The sequence below is a fragment of the Dipodomys merriami genome, unplaced genomic scaffold, assembly GCF_024711535.1.
Source record: "Dipodomys merriami isolate MVZ:Mamm:240054 unplaced genomic scaffold, mDipMer1.0.p SCAF_3, whole genome shotgun sequence".
Classification (NCBI taxonomy): Eukaryota; Metazoa; Chordata; class Mammalia; order Rodentia; family Heteromyidae; genus Dipodomys; species Dipodomys merriami.
Window position 1 is genome coordinate 13,857,037 of NW_027204492.1, and position 14,966 is coordinate 13,872,002.

At 38.3% G+C, this 14,966-nt stretch overlaps 1 protein-coding gene across 1 annotated transcript in view; it reads right to left on the minus strand.

Moving 5' to 3' along the window:
* The window catches only part of Adgrg4 (adhesion G protein-coupled receptor G4), a 106,423-nt gene that overhangs the window by 16,655 nt on the left and 74,802 nt on the right, over positions 1–14,966 (minus strand). Inside the window, exons 14-18 of the mRNA XM_070038905.1 lie at positions 13,197–13,316; positions 12,011–12,056; positions 10,247–10,350; positions 3,977–4,098; positions 1,848–2,116 (exon numbers count right to left, since the gene is read on the minus strand). Coding sequence (XP_069895006.1) covers positions 1,848–2,116; positions 3,977–4,098; positions 10,247–10,350; positions 12,011–12,056; positions 13,197–13,316 — 661 coding nt within the window. The remainder of the gene's footprint in view (positions 1–1,847; positions 2,117–3,976; positions 4,099–10,246; positions 10,351–12,010; positions 12,057–13,196; positions 13,317–14,966) is intronic.

A 14,966-nucleotide genomic window follows, 5' to 3' on the forward strand; every position in this document is an offset into this window, starting at 1 on the left:
TGGGACTTGAACTCAGTGCCTGCAGCCACTTTCACTCATTGGCTAGCACTTTACCAACTGAGCCATGTAGTTATTTTTTCTAATGGGGAAGAGATGTTATATCTCCTTCTTATGTACCCTTTGCATCCACTTTTACATACATTGCCATACGTCCAACACATTTTAAACACCAAATATATTATGAATAGATAAAGGAAGACAGAAGGGATCTGGGCTCATAATGTCAGTTACAAATATGAAAAAGTGAACCAATAGGAGGATATTTATGTTAGGAAATGTGCATGCTGAGTTCCATTCCTTGGCTTTTCCAAGGGCATCAGTTATGATCATGGTCATGAGGTATGGCAAATTCAGGTTAAGGCTGGTTGGACACCATTTTGACCATTTCCAGTCTTTCCCCTGTTTCTTAAACAAGATTGCAAGATCATAGGGGTTAAAAGGCCAACATATGTAGACAGATTGTCTGGTTCAAATCTCACTTGTGTCACTTAAAAGCTGTGTGAATTTTCATGCATTAATCTCTCCGTGCCTCAGCGCCCTCAGTGGGAATAACAATGGAATCCATCCTGTAGAGATACAGTGAAGACTAAACAGGTATGTAAAGAACTGAGAATAGCAACTGGTACTAAATGCTATTTATTATTTCAGTAGGTATTTGATCTGAGTGTAACTTTTGTAAAGAAAGGGCTAAAATCTGACAGGCTCACTACTGTAGATACAGAATTTATCACCACACACAAGGAAGTACTCAACTAGTGTCTGACTACCAACTTTTCTCTATAAAGGTTGAAATTTAAACTGATAGAGCAGAGTAAGTCTGAACACTAGTAGCACAAGTGTTAATTCCTTAATTGTGATATTATCAAATTTTATCTTCAATGATATGCCACATGGAGTTGCTGTAGTTTGAATGTGTTCCCCCTAAGTTCACAAGGTAGAAACTTAATCTTTAGTGCAAGTACTGAGAGGTAGAATTTTTAAGAATTGGTTAGGTCATAAAGGTTCTGTCCTTGTGAATGGATTGATACTGTTGTTACAAGACTGAGTTCCAGAAATAGATTGCACGTAAAAGGAAAAATTCTGTCTCCTCTCTCCTCTCTCTCTTTTTCTCTCTCATTTGATGCCTTCTACTATGTTATAACAGAGAACACTCCTCACAAGATACAGTCCACTTGATCTTGGACTCTCCAGCTCTAGAACTTAAGAATACGATGTCGGTATAATTTGTGGAGGGGAAGGGGAAAAACAAATCGTTTAAATAGGGATACAGGTGGACCCATTGCAACAATGAGATGTACAAGTCATTATGTCAAAAATGAAATTTACAACTTTGGGGGGGGGAGGATTCGGTGGGGGGTCGGGGGGGGAGGATGGGAAGGGATGGGAAGGGGAAACAAAGGAGGAGGCAACAATGCTTGATAAGAAATGTACTCATTATCTTGCCCATGTAATTGTAACCCCTCTGTACAGTATTTTCACAATAAAAAAATATGCACTGAAAAAAAAATACATGTCTTATAAATGACACAGTCTCAACCAAGCACTATTGGCTCATGCTATAACTCTATCTCAGTTTAAAGCCAGTCTGAGGAAAAAAAATCATGAGACTTCATCTTCAAAACAAACAGCAAAAAGCTGGGATAGAATCATGGCTCAAATGGTAGCGGACAAACTAAGCAAGCAAGCCAAACAAGCACAAGGCCCTGAATTTAAATCCAAGTAGAGCCAAAATCAGTTAATCTCCAATTTTCTGTTATACAGTACAAAACAGACTAAGAAAGAGTAGAAATAATAAAGATGCATAGGCTTTAAAGAACGAAATTCAGGTAAAGGAAAGCTATACTTACCCCAACCAGCGACACAAAATTTAAGGATATAATGTGGAATGTATATGTTGAAGACTTTGACTAGAGCAAAATACATGTGAACGGCCTCCAGGCCCATCCAAGTTAAAGAAACAAGCAAGAAGTAATGCAGTGCTACTGCAGCTGTGATGCAAAGTCCTTCTTTCTGAAATGATGACAACCAGGAATTGACCAGAAATACCAGGTTTAGCATCAGTAGTGCTGTGCACAGATTGATCAGAATTTTGGAAGGATAATCTTTTCGAAGTTTACTAAAAAGAAAGCACAATATTTATTGAGGTAGGTTCTGCATCCTTACCTGTGTAGTAAGAATTAAAAAGAACAAAACACTACTTAACACCATTAAATTACTCATCAGGGAGAGTGGTACTTACCTATAATTCTAACAGTTGAAATGTTGAGGAAGAAGGATTTCTAGCTCTAAGCCAACTTGGACTATGTAGCAAGATCCTCTCTCCAAAGAATTAAATAGAAGTATTCATCTTACCTTACATATATTGAATTTTCGAGTTTCCCCCTGTCTTTCTAGCTAGAGTCAAGTATATTGAAATATGGTGATTTATACAAATAGAATTATTAGTTTTTCTCAACTAGTCAGCCCCTGTTTTTTCTCATTTAGAAAGAAAGAAGGAGTTTCCTACATGGTGAAATTCTATCATCATCAGTTTAGCAGACTGTATCTAGAGATAAGTAAATAGTAAAATGACCACGGAAAGCAGTTGAAGTAGAGTTATTTGAATATTTCAAAAGATAACAGCAGGGCTTGTCACCATGGAAATATGCCCTTAGGTTTCGCTATCCAAACACAAAGTTCATTTTGGAAATTGGCCCAGAGTCTTCTAACTTTAAAAATAGATTTTTCTTGCTGGGTCCTAGCCTCCTGAGTAGCTAGGATTACAGACGTGAGCCTCTGGCACCTGGCTCTTGTGAATGTCTTTAACTGAGGCAAATTATAATATGCAGCGGTCTTAAGAAAGCCCTCAGTGGATCTTTACACGCTACAGACCTGCAAAACTTTCATTCAGATAGAAAGTTAGATGTTGGGTGTGGTCATGTATGCCTGTAATCTTAAGTTTTGGGGGAGGCAAAAGTAAAAGAATTGAGAGTCAGAGGCCAGCCTGGGTTATGTTAGTGAGAGCTGTCTCAAAAATGAAATAAGACACAGTATTTTCACAATAAAAAAAAGAAGAAAAATTAAAACAATAACAAGTAGTAGCACATTTCAACAACTCAAAGGGTACACTTATGCTTCTCACAATTTGTGAAAAAATGCTTTTCAAAATTAAAAAAAAACTAAAATTCAAGGTAAAAGTTAGTGGGCTATCTTTAAATGCTAAAGTGAAAATTTGAGATTTGTTGAAAGGTGGTATGTCTTTAGCAAAAGTTGGCTGCATTGTGGGAATAAATGAAGCAAACATCCACTATGCACCCTGATCATTCATTGACTTTCTTCAAGAGTGATCTCCTTGGAATCATATAACTGTGGTTACCTAGGGTCTGCTTATATTCCTTGTAAATATCTCTCAATCTGTGGTTGGTCTTTTCCCTATCATTACGATGTCTTTTGATAAAGAAAGGTTTGATTTTTAATGAAGTCTAGTTAATTGACTTTTTGAAGTCAGTGTTCTTGCATCCCGGTAGAGAAAATTTCCTATTCCTATCTTGAACACTCTCTCTATTAAAATCAGATTAAAAAAATTTTATTCTGGGCACCAGTGGTTTATGACTATAATCATAGTCCATGAGATTTTTTTTAATCTCTATTAACCACCAAAAAGTTGAAAGTGGAAATGTGGCTTAAGTTGTACAGCTCTAGCCAGGAGCATGAAAGCTCAGGGACAGCACCCAGGCCCTGAGAACAAGCCCCAGGACAAGCACAAGAGAGCTTCAGGGCTGGAAGCATGGCGTTAATGGTATGAAGTCTTCAGTTCAAGCCCCAGTCCATTGTTCTCAGAGGTGACCATTATTTTGTATTGTCTTTAACCTACCCACTTAATCATCCAGTGATCTAACCTCCTTTTAATGTGATGTACTGGTGAAATTAACAGGGCTACAATGTCAATAGTATCCATCAAATCAAATTAAACTTAGAGCAAGGCTGTATCACTTACTGAAAAGCTATGTATGTCACCATTGCAATTCCCAGGAAAATGGAGGAGATGCCACATCCGGTGTATGTTATAATCATTAATATCCGTTCATTCACTGCATCCACTGTAGACCTGGATAAATCCTAGGAAATCAATGTGTTATGTTTTACACATCTACCAGAGGAAGTTTATAGTAGAATTCTTCCAGTTAACGGGCAGTTCTCATCTCTGTATAGCTCTTATATAACCAGATTATATAGCTGGATGCATGATAAGATCATACACTATTGACTATACCCAATACAACTGGATGTGTACAGGGCATGAATAGCCATCTACAAGACTGGAATAACATTTTGCCCTTGGTTTCATTGTCATTAACATGTTATACACTTAAAATATAATCAAGTTAATAGATTTGAATTTGGGATGCAAAATGAATCATTATCTGATCTAAGAATCATCAAACACTACACGGAACATTAAAAAAGTTCCTTTTTCTTAGATACTACATCATGTTTAAAAACTTAAAACACAATGAGAACCTTAGAAATCCATGGTAACAATCTAGTAGGTCCTTAATGTGAGTTTCAAAAAGAGACATGCGGGGCACCAGTGGCTCACGCCTGTAATCCTAGCTATTCAGAAGGGTGAGATCTGAGGATCACAGTTCAAAGCCAGCTCGGGCAGGAAAGTGCATGAGACTCTTATCTCCAATAAACCACTCAGAAAACCGGAAGTGGTGTTGTGGCTCAAGTGGTAGAGCACTAGCCTTGAGCTGAAGAGCTGAGGGACAGCGCCCAGCCCGAGTTCAAGCCTCCACGACCACCACCAACAACAAAAAAAGAGATATAAAATGGACTCAAAATTATTTCAATGTACAAGTACACTTTCCTGGTTTACTCTCGGGAAGACTTCTAGCTGAAAGGAATTTTGTCCCTCCCTTCAGGACATTTGATAGTATGTAGGGACAGTTTGGTTTGTAACAAGTAGGGAAGGTGCCAAACATAGGCCCCATGGTTTCCCTTATTTGTAATAACTAGTATATGTCTGAGACAAGCAGAAAAGGTCAGATATGTTAATTTTTGGTGAAATGAACCCCAAGATATGTATTCAAATGTTTTTTTACTTTCATGCAATTGTTTCTAACATATTTATAAGATGATTTCTTTGTTGTCCCTCCCCCACGGTATAACCCCTGCTTTCACTGTATTTGGTGTTTTTATAATTTGTGAAGGGGAAGGGAAAAAACAAATTGTTTAACTAGGGATACAGGTGGACCCATTGCAACAATGAGATGTACAAGTCGTTATGTCGAAAAACGAACTTTACAACTTTGGCCAGGATGGGGGTGGGGGAAGGGGAGGATATGGGTGGAGGGTTGGGATATGGGAAGGGATAAGAAGGGGAAACAAAGGAAAAAGCAACAATGCTTGATAAGAAATGTACTCATTATCTTGACCATGTAATTGTAACCCCTCTGTACGGTATTTTCAAAATAAAAAATAAAAAAAAAGTAGGGAAGGTACTACTGGAGTATAGTAGGAGGCTTCAGAACATCTCACAATGCACATAATTGGTTGACACATATGGGTCAAATAATTGTTTAACCAGAAATAGTGTCAAGACTGAGAAATGCTAGTATCTTTCAAGCATTCACATTTCAGAAGAAAAATCTATGTTCCAAACAAAAACCACAAAGCCAATTTCAGAAAAAGCTAGAACATGAGCATGAAACTTTTGACTCTTTAGCCATTTGGGAGGGAGCTAAACAATAAAATTTTGGTTTGAGGCCAGTCCAGGCAAAAAGTTAGGGAAACCTTATCTCAAAAGAACAAATTGCAATGTCGGTGTGGGGGGGGGAGGGGGGTATAATTGGGTGGGGGGAGGGGGGAGGCTGGGAAGGGCGGTAAAGGGTAAACAAAGGAGGAGGCTGCAATGCTTGGTAAGAAATGTATGCATTATCCTGCCCATGTAATTGTAGCCCCTCTGTACAGTATGTTCTCAAATAAAATAAAAAAAAATAAAAAAAAAAGAACAAATTGACATGGTGGCTGATGGCTATGATCTCAGTTAGGTAGGAGGCCATAGGTAGGAGGATCATAGTCTGAGGACAGCCTGGGGAAAATGCCAGACTCTCTGTGAAAAATAAATAAGGCAATAAGAGATTAGAGTATGGCTCATGTGTTAGAGTACTTGCCTACCAAGCAAAAGACAATGATAGTACCCCTCAGTTCTCACAAATATTGAGTACCTCTTATTTGTTTAATTTTCATAGAAAAGAAAAAAATGGTCATATGCACATAGCAATTAAGCTATTGTGACCCTCTGCTAGGATTATCCTAGACATATACTAATTATCACAAATGTAGAAAACCATGGACCTATGTTTCTTTGGGTCTGGCTTACTTCACTTAATATGATTTTTCCAAGTCTTTCCATTTCCTTATGAATGTGGTGATGTCATTCTTTTTGATGGAAGCATAGAACTCCATTGTGAAAATGTAACACATTTTATTGATCCATTCATCTACTGAGGTTGGTTCCATATCTTAGCTATGGTAAATAATGCTGTGATAAACACAGTTGTGCTGGTAGCTTTAGTGTAACCTTGTCTGTGGTCATTTGAGTAAATGTCCAGAATGGGATTGCTTGGTCATAGGGTAGTTTTTTGTTTAGTTTTTTTTTTTTGGGGGGGGGGGTCTGGTCGTGGGGCCTGAACTCTGTCTGGGTCTGGGCACTGTCCCTCAGCTCTTCATCTCAAGGCTAGCGCTCTACCACTTGAGCCACAGCACCACTTCCGGCTTTTTTCTTTTTGTTTATGTGGTGCTGAGGAATCAAACTCAGGGCCTCAGGCATGCAAGGCAAGCACTCTACCACTGAGCCACCTTCCCAGCCCTTGTTTAGTCTTTTGAGGAACCTCCATACTGCTTTCCAGAGTGGTTGAACAAATTTACATTCTCACCAATAGTGTAGTAGCATTCTCTTTTGGCCACATCCCCTCCAGCAACTCTAGTTTTCTTGATTATAGGCATTCTAACTGGGATGAGGTGGAATCTCAATTGAGCAATTCTTCACGTGTCTATTGGCCATTCTTATTTCCTCTTCAGAGAAGCCAGCCCACTTATTTATTGGGCAGTTGTTTCTTTGAAGATTTGTTATTGGGGGATTTAATTTTTTGAGTTCCAGGTATATTTTAGATGAGACCCTTGTCTGTTGTATGGATAGTGAAAATCTTTTCCCAATCTGTGGGATTTCTATTGATCCTGCTAGCTATGTCCTTTGATATGCAGAAGCTCTGCAGTTTCATGCAATCCCATTTGTCCAACCTTTCTCTGATTTATCGTGTTTCTGCGTTTTTATTAAGAAAATTTTGGCCTGTTCCAAGGAGCCCTAGAGTTTCACCTATTCCTTTCTGTAATACGTTCAGAGTGTCTGCCTTTACTTCGAGGTCTTTGATCCATTTGGAACTGATTCTGGAGCAGGGTGATATATAAAGATCTAACTTAGTTTTCTACAGATGTTTAACCAATTTGCAAGCACCATTTGCTGAAGAGGCTATCTTTCTTCCATCTCCTACTTTTTGGCTCTCTTATCGAAGATTAGGTGGCTATAGGTCTGCAGGTTCATTTCTAGGTCTTCAGTTCTATTCCACTGATCCTTAGGTCTGTTCTTGTGCCAGTACCAAGCTGTTTTGATTACTGTAACTTTGTAATAGGGTTTGAAGTTTGGTATTGATATTCCTCCAGCACTGCTCTTTCTGCTAAGGATCATTTTTGCTATTCGGGGTCTTTTATTGTTCCATATGAATTTTTGGATTGCTTCTTCTATTGCATTAAAGAATGAGGTTTGGATATTGATAGGTATTGCATTGAATTTGTAGATAGCCTTTGGCAGTATTGCTATTTTCACGATTTTAATCTTCCCAATCCAGGAGCATGGGAGGTTTTTCCACTTCCTTAGTTCTGCTTTAATTTCTTTTTTCAAGTTTTTAAAGTTTTCATCATAGAGGTCCTTTACTTCTTTGCATAACTCCTAGGTATTTTATTTTGGAGGGGGCTTCTTTTTGTTTTTATTTTTAGTGTACTGTGTAAAGCTATTTCTTTTTCCCTTCATTTTTTTCTCCTCTCCCCCCCCCCCCCCGGGTTTTATCTTCTGTTGTTACTGTTTTTGATTTTGGTACCCTGTGTCTCATATATATGTTTATCTGATCTGGTTATAACAAAATGGTGAGACAAAGGGTGAACCAATGCAACAGCAATACTCACAAGATACTATGTTGGAGATGAACTTGGGGGGGGGAGGGAATTGGGGGGGAAGTGGGAGAAAAAGAAGGAGCAGGTAACAATGTTTGATTTAAAAAATGTTCTCATTACCTTACTTACATAACTGTAATCCCCTTGTATATCACCCTTACAATAATTTTATTAAAAAAGAAAAATATATAAAATAGATTGTCCGGCTAGCTATGGTAGCAAATGCTGTAATCTCAGCACTTGGGAAGTAGTGGCAGGAGGACAGTGTGTTTAAAGCTAGCCTGATCTGCATAGGAAATGTGAGGAGAGCCTGAGCTATGTAGCAAGACCCTGTTTTTAAAATACTAAAACAAAGAAGTAACACTTCCTTCAAGCTTCCCAGCCCTCAAAGAACCCACCATTTGTTGTAAAGAGAGTTCACATAGGACACATTCATATATCAGTATATAGAGAGTAAACTAAGAACTAAGAAATTACTTGTGTGTAGATAGAAAAGAAGGGAGACATTTGTGAATCATTTGGAAGGAAAACAACAAGTTCTGATGGGAGTGAAGGAACTAAGAAAGTTAACAGTGATTCTGAGACTTTAAGGCTCAGCTCAGTATACATGACTTTTATTAGGTTAAGAATTACAGATATTTTAAAACAGATCTTTGTAACCAAGTACAGGTGGCTCATGACTGTAATTCTAGCTACTTAGAAGGCCGAGATTTGAGATTGTTATTTGAAACCAGCCCATACGAAGAAATCTGTGAGACTCCTACCTCCAGTTAACCAACAAAAATCCAGAAGTGGACTTGTGGTTCAAGGGGCAGAAATAGAAAAGCTAAGGAATAGTGCCCTAGTCCTGAGTTCAAGTCCGAGCAACCTGTGCATACGCACAGAAAATACATCTTTTAAATATTTCAACTTGACAGCAACTATTAATTTTTCTGCCTAATACTAGGGTTTGAAATCTGGGCCCAACTTTTTGCTGGTTAATTTGGAGATGGAATCTCTAATGGTGCCCTTGACCCTCCAGAAATCTCTAAGGTAGACCTTGACCAGAGAACCTCCAGATTTCAGTCCCCTAAGTACCTAGGATAATGCCAATGAGCCTTCTGAGCTAGGCTTAAAGTTTTATTTTATTTATTTTTAATTATTTTCAAGATTAAAAACTTTAATGTTTGTGCCTGCTAATCTAATAATTCTATTTCTATTAACTTATCCTACAGGAATACTTTCCTTGGTGTTTTAAGATAAATAAATAAGGATGGGTATTAAGACAAAGCTCGTAATAGAGGAAAGGAGCTCAAAATCAACCAACTGGTGACTGGTTACATTCATTAAGTCCATACATTGCTACTATACCTCACAAGTACTTTAAAAATTGAACTGGACAAATATGTTATGCACAGCTAAATGGAAAATAAAGTACTCAAAATATGAAGGAAGTGTGAAATGTGCAATGAGTCTGAGGGAGAGAACAAGCAGGATTGGGAAGAATGATGGAAGGGTGGCTTTGATCAAGAAGCAGTCAGTGGATACTTATATGGGCATGTTAAATTGTAACCCCCTTGTACCATCTATTGATGTTCCGAAAGATAAAATTTTTAAAAAGAAAATTTGGATTGTACTTTTATTTTTGGTGCCAATCCTGGGGCTTGAAGTCAGGGCCTGGGCACTGGGATTACAGCCATGAGCCACCAGAGCCTGTCTAGGATCCCACTTTTATAAAACAAAAACATATGTAAACATATACAATTAATGTAAATGACTATACGTAATACACTGTCAGAGGTAGTAATCTCTCAGGAGGGGTGCTATGAGGACCTTTTCTGTATGGTTGAAATTTAAATAACATGCATTAATCTTATAAGGAGAAAAGTATAGATCTGTTTCAATCTCTGTACTTTGGATGAGCAAGATAGAAGGAGAGGAGGCCTTTTCTGCTTATATAACACGTTTTCCATAACTTAGTTCTTAAATACATTGCAAGTCTGAATCAAACACAAGTTTCAAAACTCCATAGAGGTGTGATGAAGAGAGGACTCACCATTAAAACTCCAAAGTGGGTGAGGTGGTCACACTGACAGATTGTATAATTCACATTTGTTTCTTTTACTTTACAGCCTGATGAATTCCATCCACCTAGCCCATCTGCAGGGACAGAAGGGAATTTCAAAGCAATTTTAAATTTCTCAGAAATGTTTAACTTTTCATTATATGCACCATCCAAACGTGTGTTATAATTAGCATTGTTGGTTAAGACAGAAAGATAAAATTGAATACCAAAAGTAAATTAAGTCTAATAGAATAAATTGACTTGGGAGGGGATTCATATATGGCATAACTTCTGTCTGTCCCTTTTCCTATTCATGTACCATCCATCCCTCTACAGATTAGGGCAGACTCTATGAACAACAGTTCTTCCATGCTGGTGGCAGAACAGAGGAAACAGGATGATCTTGAAATGTGTGAAAGGCATAAACCTGTGGAATATAGGCTAGCACTTGAACCTATTTAGTGGTATTGGATAAGAAACTTGCAACAGCCAGTTCAACCTAGAAATTAAAAGATTTCAAATGCTTCATGCCCAAGCCAGATTATTGTCTAGAATGCCCAGTTAGGGCATCTGGTCTACGAGACACCTGAATGGCTTCTCCTGAGCATACTTAGGGTTCTGAAGCCGTCATCTGCCATTGCCTGCCAATCCTGGGCCTAGAGGAAACTTAGCATAGAACTTCCAGCATAGCATTTGACCAAAAGGGTTTTTCTCAGGGCAGGGATTCTCATATGGTCAGAATTGTGTATCAGATCTTAATCTGTTTTTTTTTCCTAGAAGTTTGGGGTCTACAGGCTAGAAAGTCAGGAGCAAAAGACACTCTGGGGATATTCACCAGTTGGCATTCATGAGCACAGAGGTCAACTTATTGAAGCTGTTGGGACAAGGCACATCATTTTACAGGGCTCTTTTCCTGAGAGATTTGGAAGAGACCAGGCAAGGAGAGTGTTGTTTCTGTTTTTTCAGAAAGGGGGGTAGTTCTGCATCCTAGGAAGCTTAGAGGGGATAGGATTTTCCTTTTCTCCTAGAATATTAAAGATAGTGAAATAAAAGAAATTCCCAAGGAAGAGTTTCCACAGAGAGAAGGAGCATCTCATAGCCAGGCCTGGCATTGCAGGGGAAGTTGATCCTATGTAGGAATTCTCTGATATTTGATGGTAGCACGAGACATTCCAGTGGAGATAGCAAACCTTAGAGAAACACAGCAGTCATCTCCTTTAACTGGACTGTCACCAAATACTCGTATTTACCCAAAGAGGAGGGGCTCTTAGGGTCCAATCGAGAAGTCTCATCACCTTAATGAAAACATTAAACAAAATGGAGCCCTAAGATAGTAAATGCCTATCAAAGGTCACACGGTGGCTTTCGAAAGGGTGGGAAGAGGAAGAAGGTGATATTATGCTTTGCAAATTTCCATAGGTAAGTGTAGATAAGGAGTCATGTGATCATTTCTCAATTTGCTTTGAATAGCTCAAAGCTACTCTGCACTGGGTCTTCTAGTTTCTTTCTCCCAACTTTGCACACCTCTAAGTTATATGATTTTAGTAATTGTCCTAGTAATTGTCTTAGCAAAAAGGAATTTTCCTTAAATTTCCTTGCCTTAATTTGCTATGAAAATTATATCTGATATTTAGTCTACTCACTGTGCTTTGTAGGATCTAATAAGACCAAGACTTCAAGACAAGGCATGTCCCTTCAACTACCAAATAGGAAAACGATGAGGGCAAAGTTAAGTTTGCTCCTAAAAACACTTACTGTTAGTGGCAAAATCCCAAAAGGCACAATAAACTTGATCATAATTCTGATAAGGAAAAAAGAAATCAGAGGTAAACATCTATTCTTGAGAGGGTTACCACATAGTAACAAATACACACAAAATGTTTTCATTTTTAGTTAGTAGATATGTATATGGGTGTGTGTGCATGCATATACACACACATACTCAGACTATTTTTTGAATTGTTTTTAAGCTCAACCCCCATGTAATCCTGCATTTATCACCAAGAAGACAGCATGTCACTGCATGGTGATCTGGCATGTATCATTCAAAATACTTGGAATTTGTCATGTTCCCAGATCATGATCCAGGAGGCTGTGGCTAGTCAGGCAGGACTGATGTGTAGCAGCTGTTTTTTATGGAGCTCCGGAATTGAAGGCTCAAAGCTTAGAACAAATCTTATTGACAGAAGATTGAGTTTCCGCCTTTATTAAGCCTATTGAACATTACTGGAAACTGGAGGCAAGAAACAGTTATTGGGGTTGATTTTGAGAGCTCCCAAATGAGAGATGTTACCCATCTAAACATGTTTTATTTGGTATCTGTTTTCTAGATTCCCTCTCTTACTCTCCCTCTTTTTCTTCTAGAAGCAAGACTAGTGAAAAATATGTTACACCATACGGACTTTTAGATTGCAAATTAAGGAAGACTTCACACTGGACACACATTAACATCACAGAATGGAATAGTAATTCATTCTTATACTAGGGCTAAATTTGATCATTTAGTAATGTATGCCTTATGTTATGCTGTATGACTATGGTTTTAGTCCTTTGATGATAATTAATACACAATGTAATGCTTTTCATGGAAGCCCCAAGAATACAAAGGTTCAGTTGTTTTGATTGAAATTGTTTGCCTCCCTCAAACATATATGGAGTCAAATGTTATTAAGCTTGATAGTACAACCAAGAGGCCCATCTATCCTTAGTCATTGCTTTGTCGATGCGTCATAATGTTAGAATGCCCACCATTTGCTATTGCTATCACTTTAGAACATAACATTATTTCTACATGCCCCAGTTATATCACATCTCTGCTACTTAGAATGGAACAAGCATCCTTAAATCTTTTCATTATATATGTTAACCAATTATTTTTAACAAGAAAATCGAAGAGGATTTCTGAGGTAATTTGGTCCTCAAACAAAAATGGCTATGTTACCCAGTTTCCATCAATGTGCTGCAGAGTGATAACCACTGGATCAGCCAGGTTTTGAATGGATGTATCTGATATGCTGGCACTCACAACATATGTGGTTAATGCCTTAGTGGCATTTTTTATCTGTATAGGAAACATAAAGAAGATGAATTTAGGCCCTAAATTCATAATTTCTTACATAGTCATTGTTGTCAATCTGAATCTATGAAGTGCTATGAATAGTATTAGTTTCAGAAATATGGAAAATAAATACACAAATTAAGAACTGACTTTTCAGAGATCAGCTCATCTCCCCTCTTCACATAAAGTCTCAATTACACTGAACTAGAAAAAGTCATTAACCCATCCATACATTCCCATTATCTATCCAACCAAGCCAATTAACATGCTTTTGTACTTGTACCTTACTATTGCACAAGCAACAAAAAAGAATTATTTCCTACTTGGACAACTCTCCAGCTGCTAACAGTTCACAACTTCTCTAATTATAATCCTCATCCATCTTTATAAAGAGAATCTCTCCTTATAAGACTCTAACTTTATCATGGATTAGCTATAAACCACTCCCTGTTCTGTGCTCACTGGAGATGTAAGCAGGCTGATCAACTTCCAATTTGAAATAAGTCTGTAAGGATGGTTACCTCCTTCCTTTAAGACTATGCCCTTGGAGGACATAACCCAGGCATTGTGAGCCTTGGCAATTCCTGCACAGAATACTGTACATTACATAATTTACCGTGTGCCCATGACACTTTGTTTAAGTGTTTTGGGCATGCATATAATCTTCAGTTCCTCACTGGTATTATGTAGACACTTTCTCATAAACAGAGGCTTGGACAGGCTCAATACCAGAATGTATAAATATAATACAGCCAATAAATGACAGAGCACAGATGGTTAATTAATGTTGGTTTAAAGGTAATGGAGAGTACTAATTAATTTTGAGACCAAAGTACTAAAGGGCAAGGTAAGGTAAGACAGCTGAGCATTTGCCTCCTCTTAGGCACATCTGAAGAGACCACAGACAGGAATGGAGAAAGACAGGATAGAGAGGAAGGATGTCCACTACCGACTTGCTAAGAAAGCCTAGAGGAGGTATGAAAATGGTGTGATATATTCATGAAGAAATACTGGATGGTACCCATTCACTAACCCCACTGAAGCCCTACAGATTTAGACACCTGGGTAATTGTGAATGCAACCTTGAGCCACTAGGAAGCTCTTCACTAGAACTCTCTTCTAGTTTCATAACCAGTTGTGTTCATCCCAAACTAACAATAACTTAGTGCTCCCTTCCCAATGTAGTTCCCTGGGGACAGCCTGATGTAGAGGAAGATCAACAGTAAGCTAGAATGGAAAGGGCCCTGACTCATACTCAAAAGACCAAGTATTAGCCCATGCACTCTTGTTAGTCAAAAGAACCTCCCCTCCTGCTTCCTGAACTATTGGTGACATGGGGAAGGATAGACTGAATGATCTGTAATTACCCACCCAATTAACCTAACAGATATCTTTTTTCTATGGTAGAAAGGAACAAAAGAATTGTAACCCGCAATAACTAAGTACCTAATTGACCTCTTTTCTGGCTTTATTTCTATTACTTACAAAATGGTGGACCTGCTGGGGAAGGAACAGAATCATTTCTCAACCCCCCTATCCTCTGTGCCCTTGACTCAAGTTTTACCTGTTACACTTCTGAACTCTTACACAAACTGTTCCCTCTGCTCTGAAGCCCTCTTTTCTCCACACCTGCCATTTCCTTCAACTTCTAGC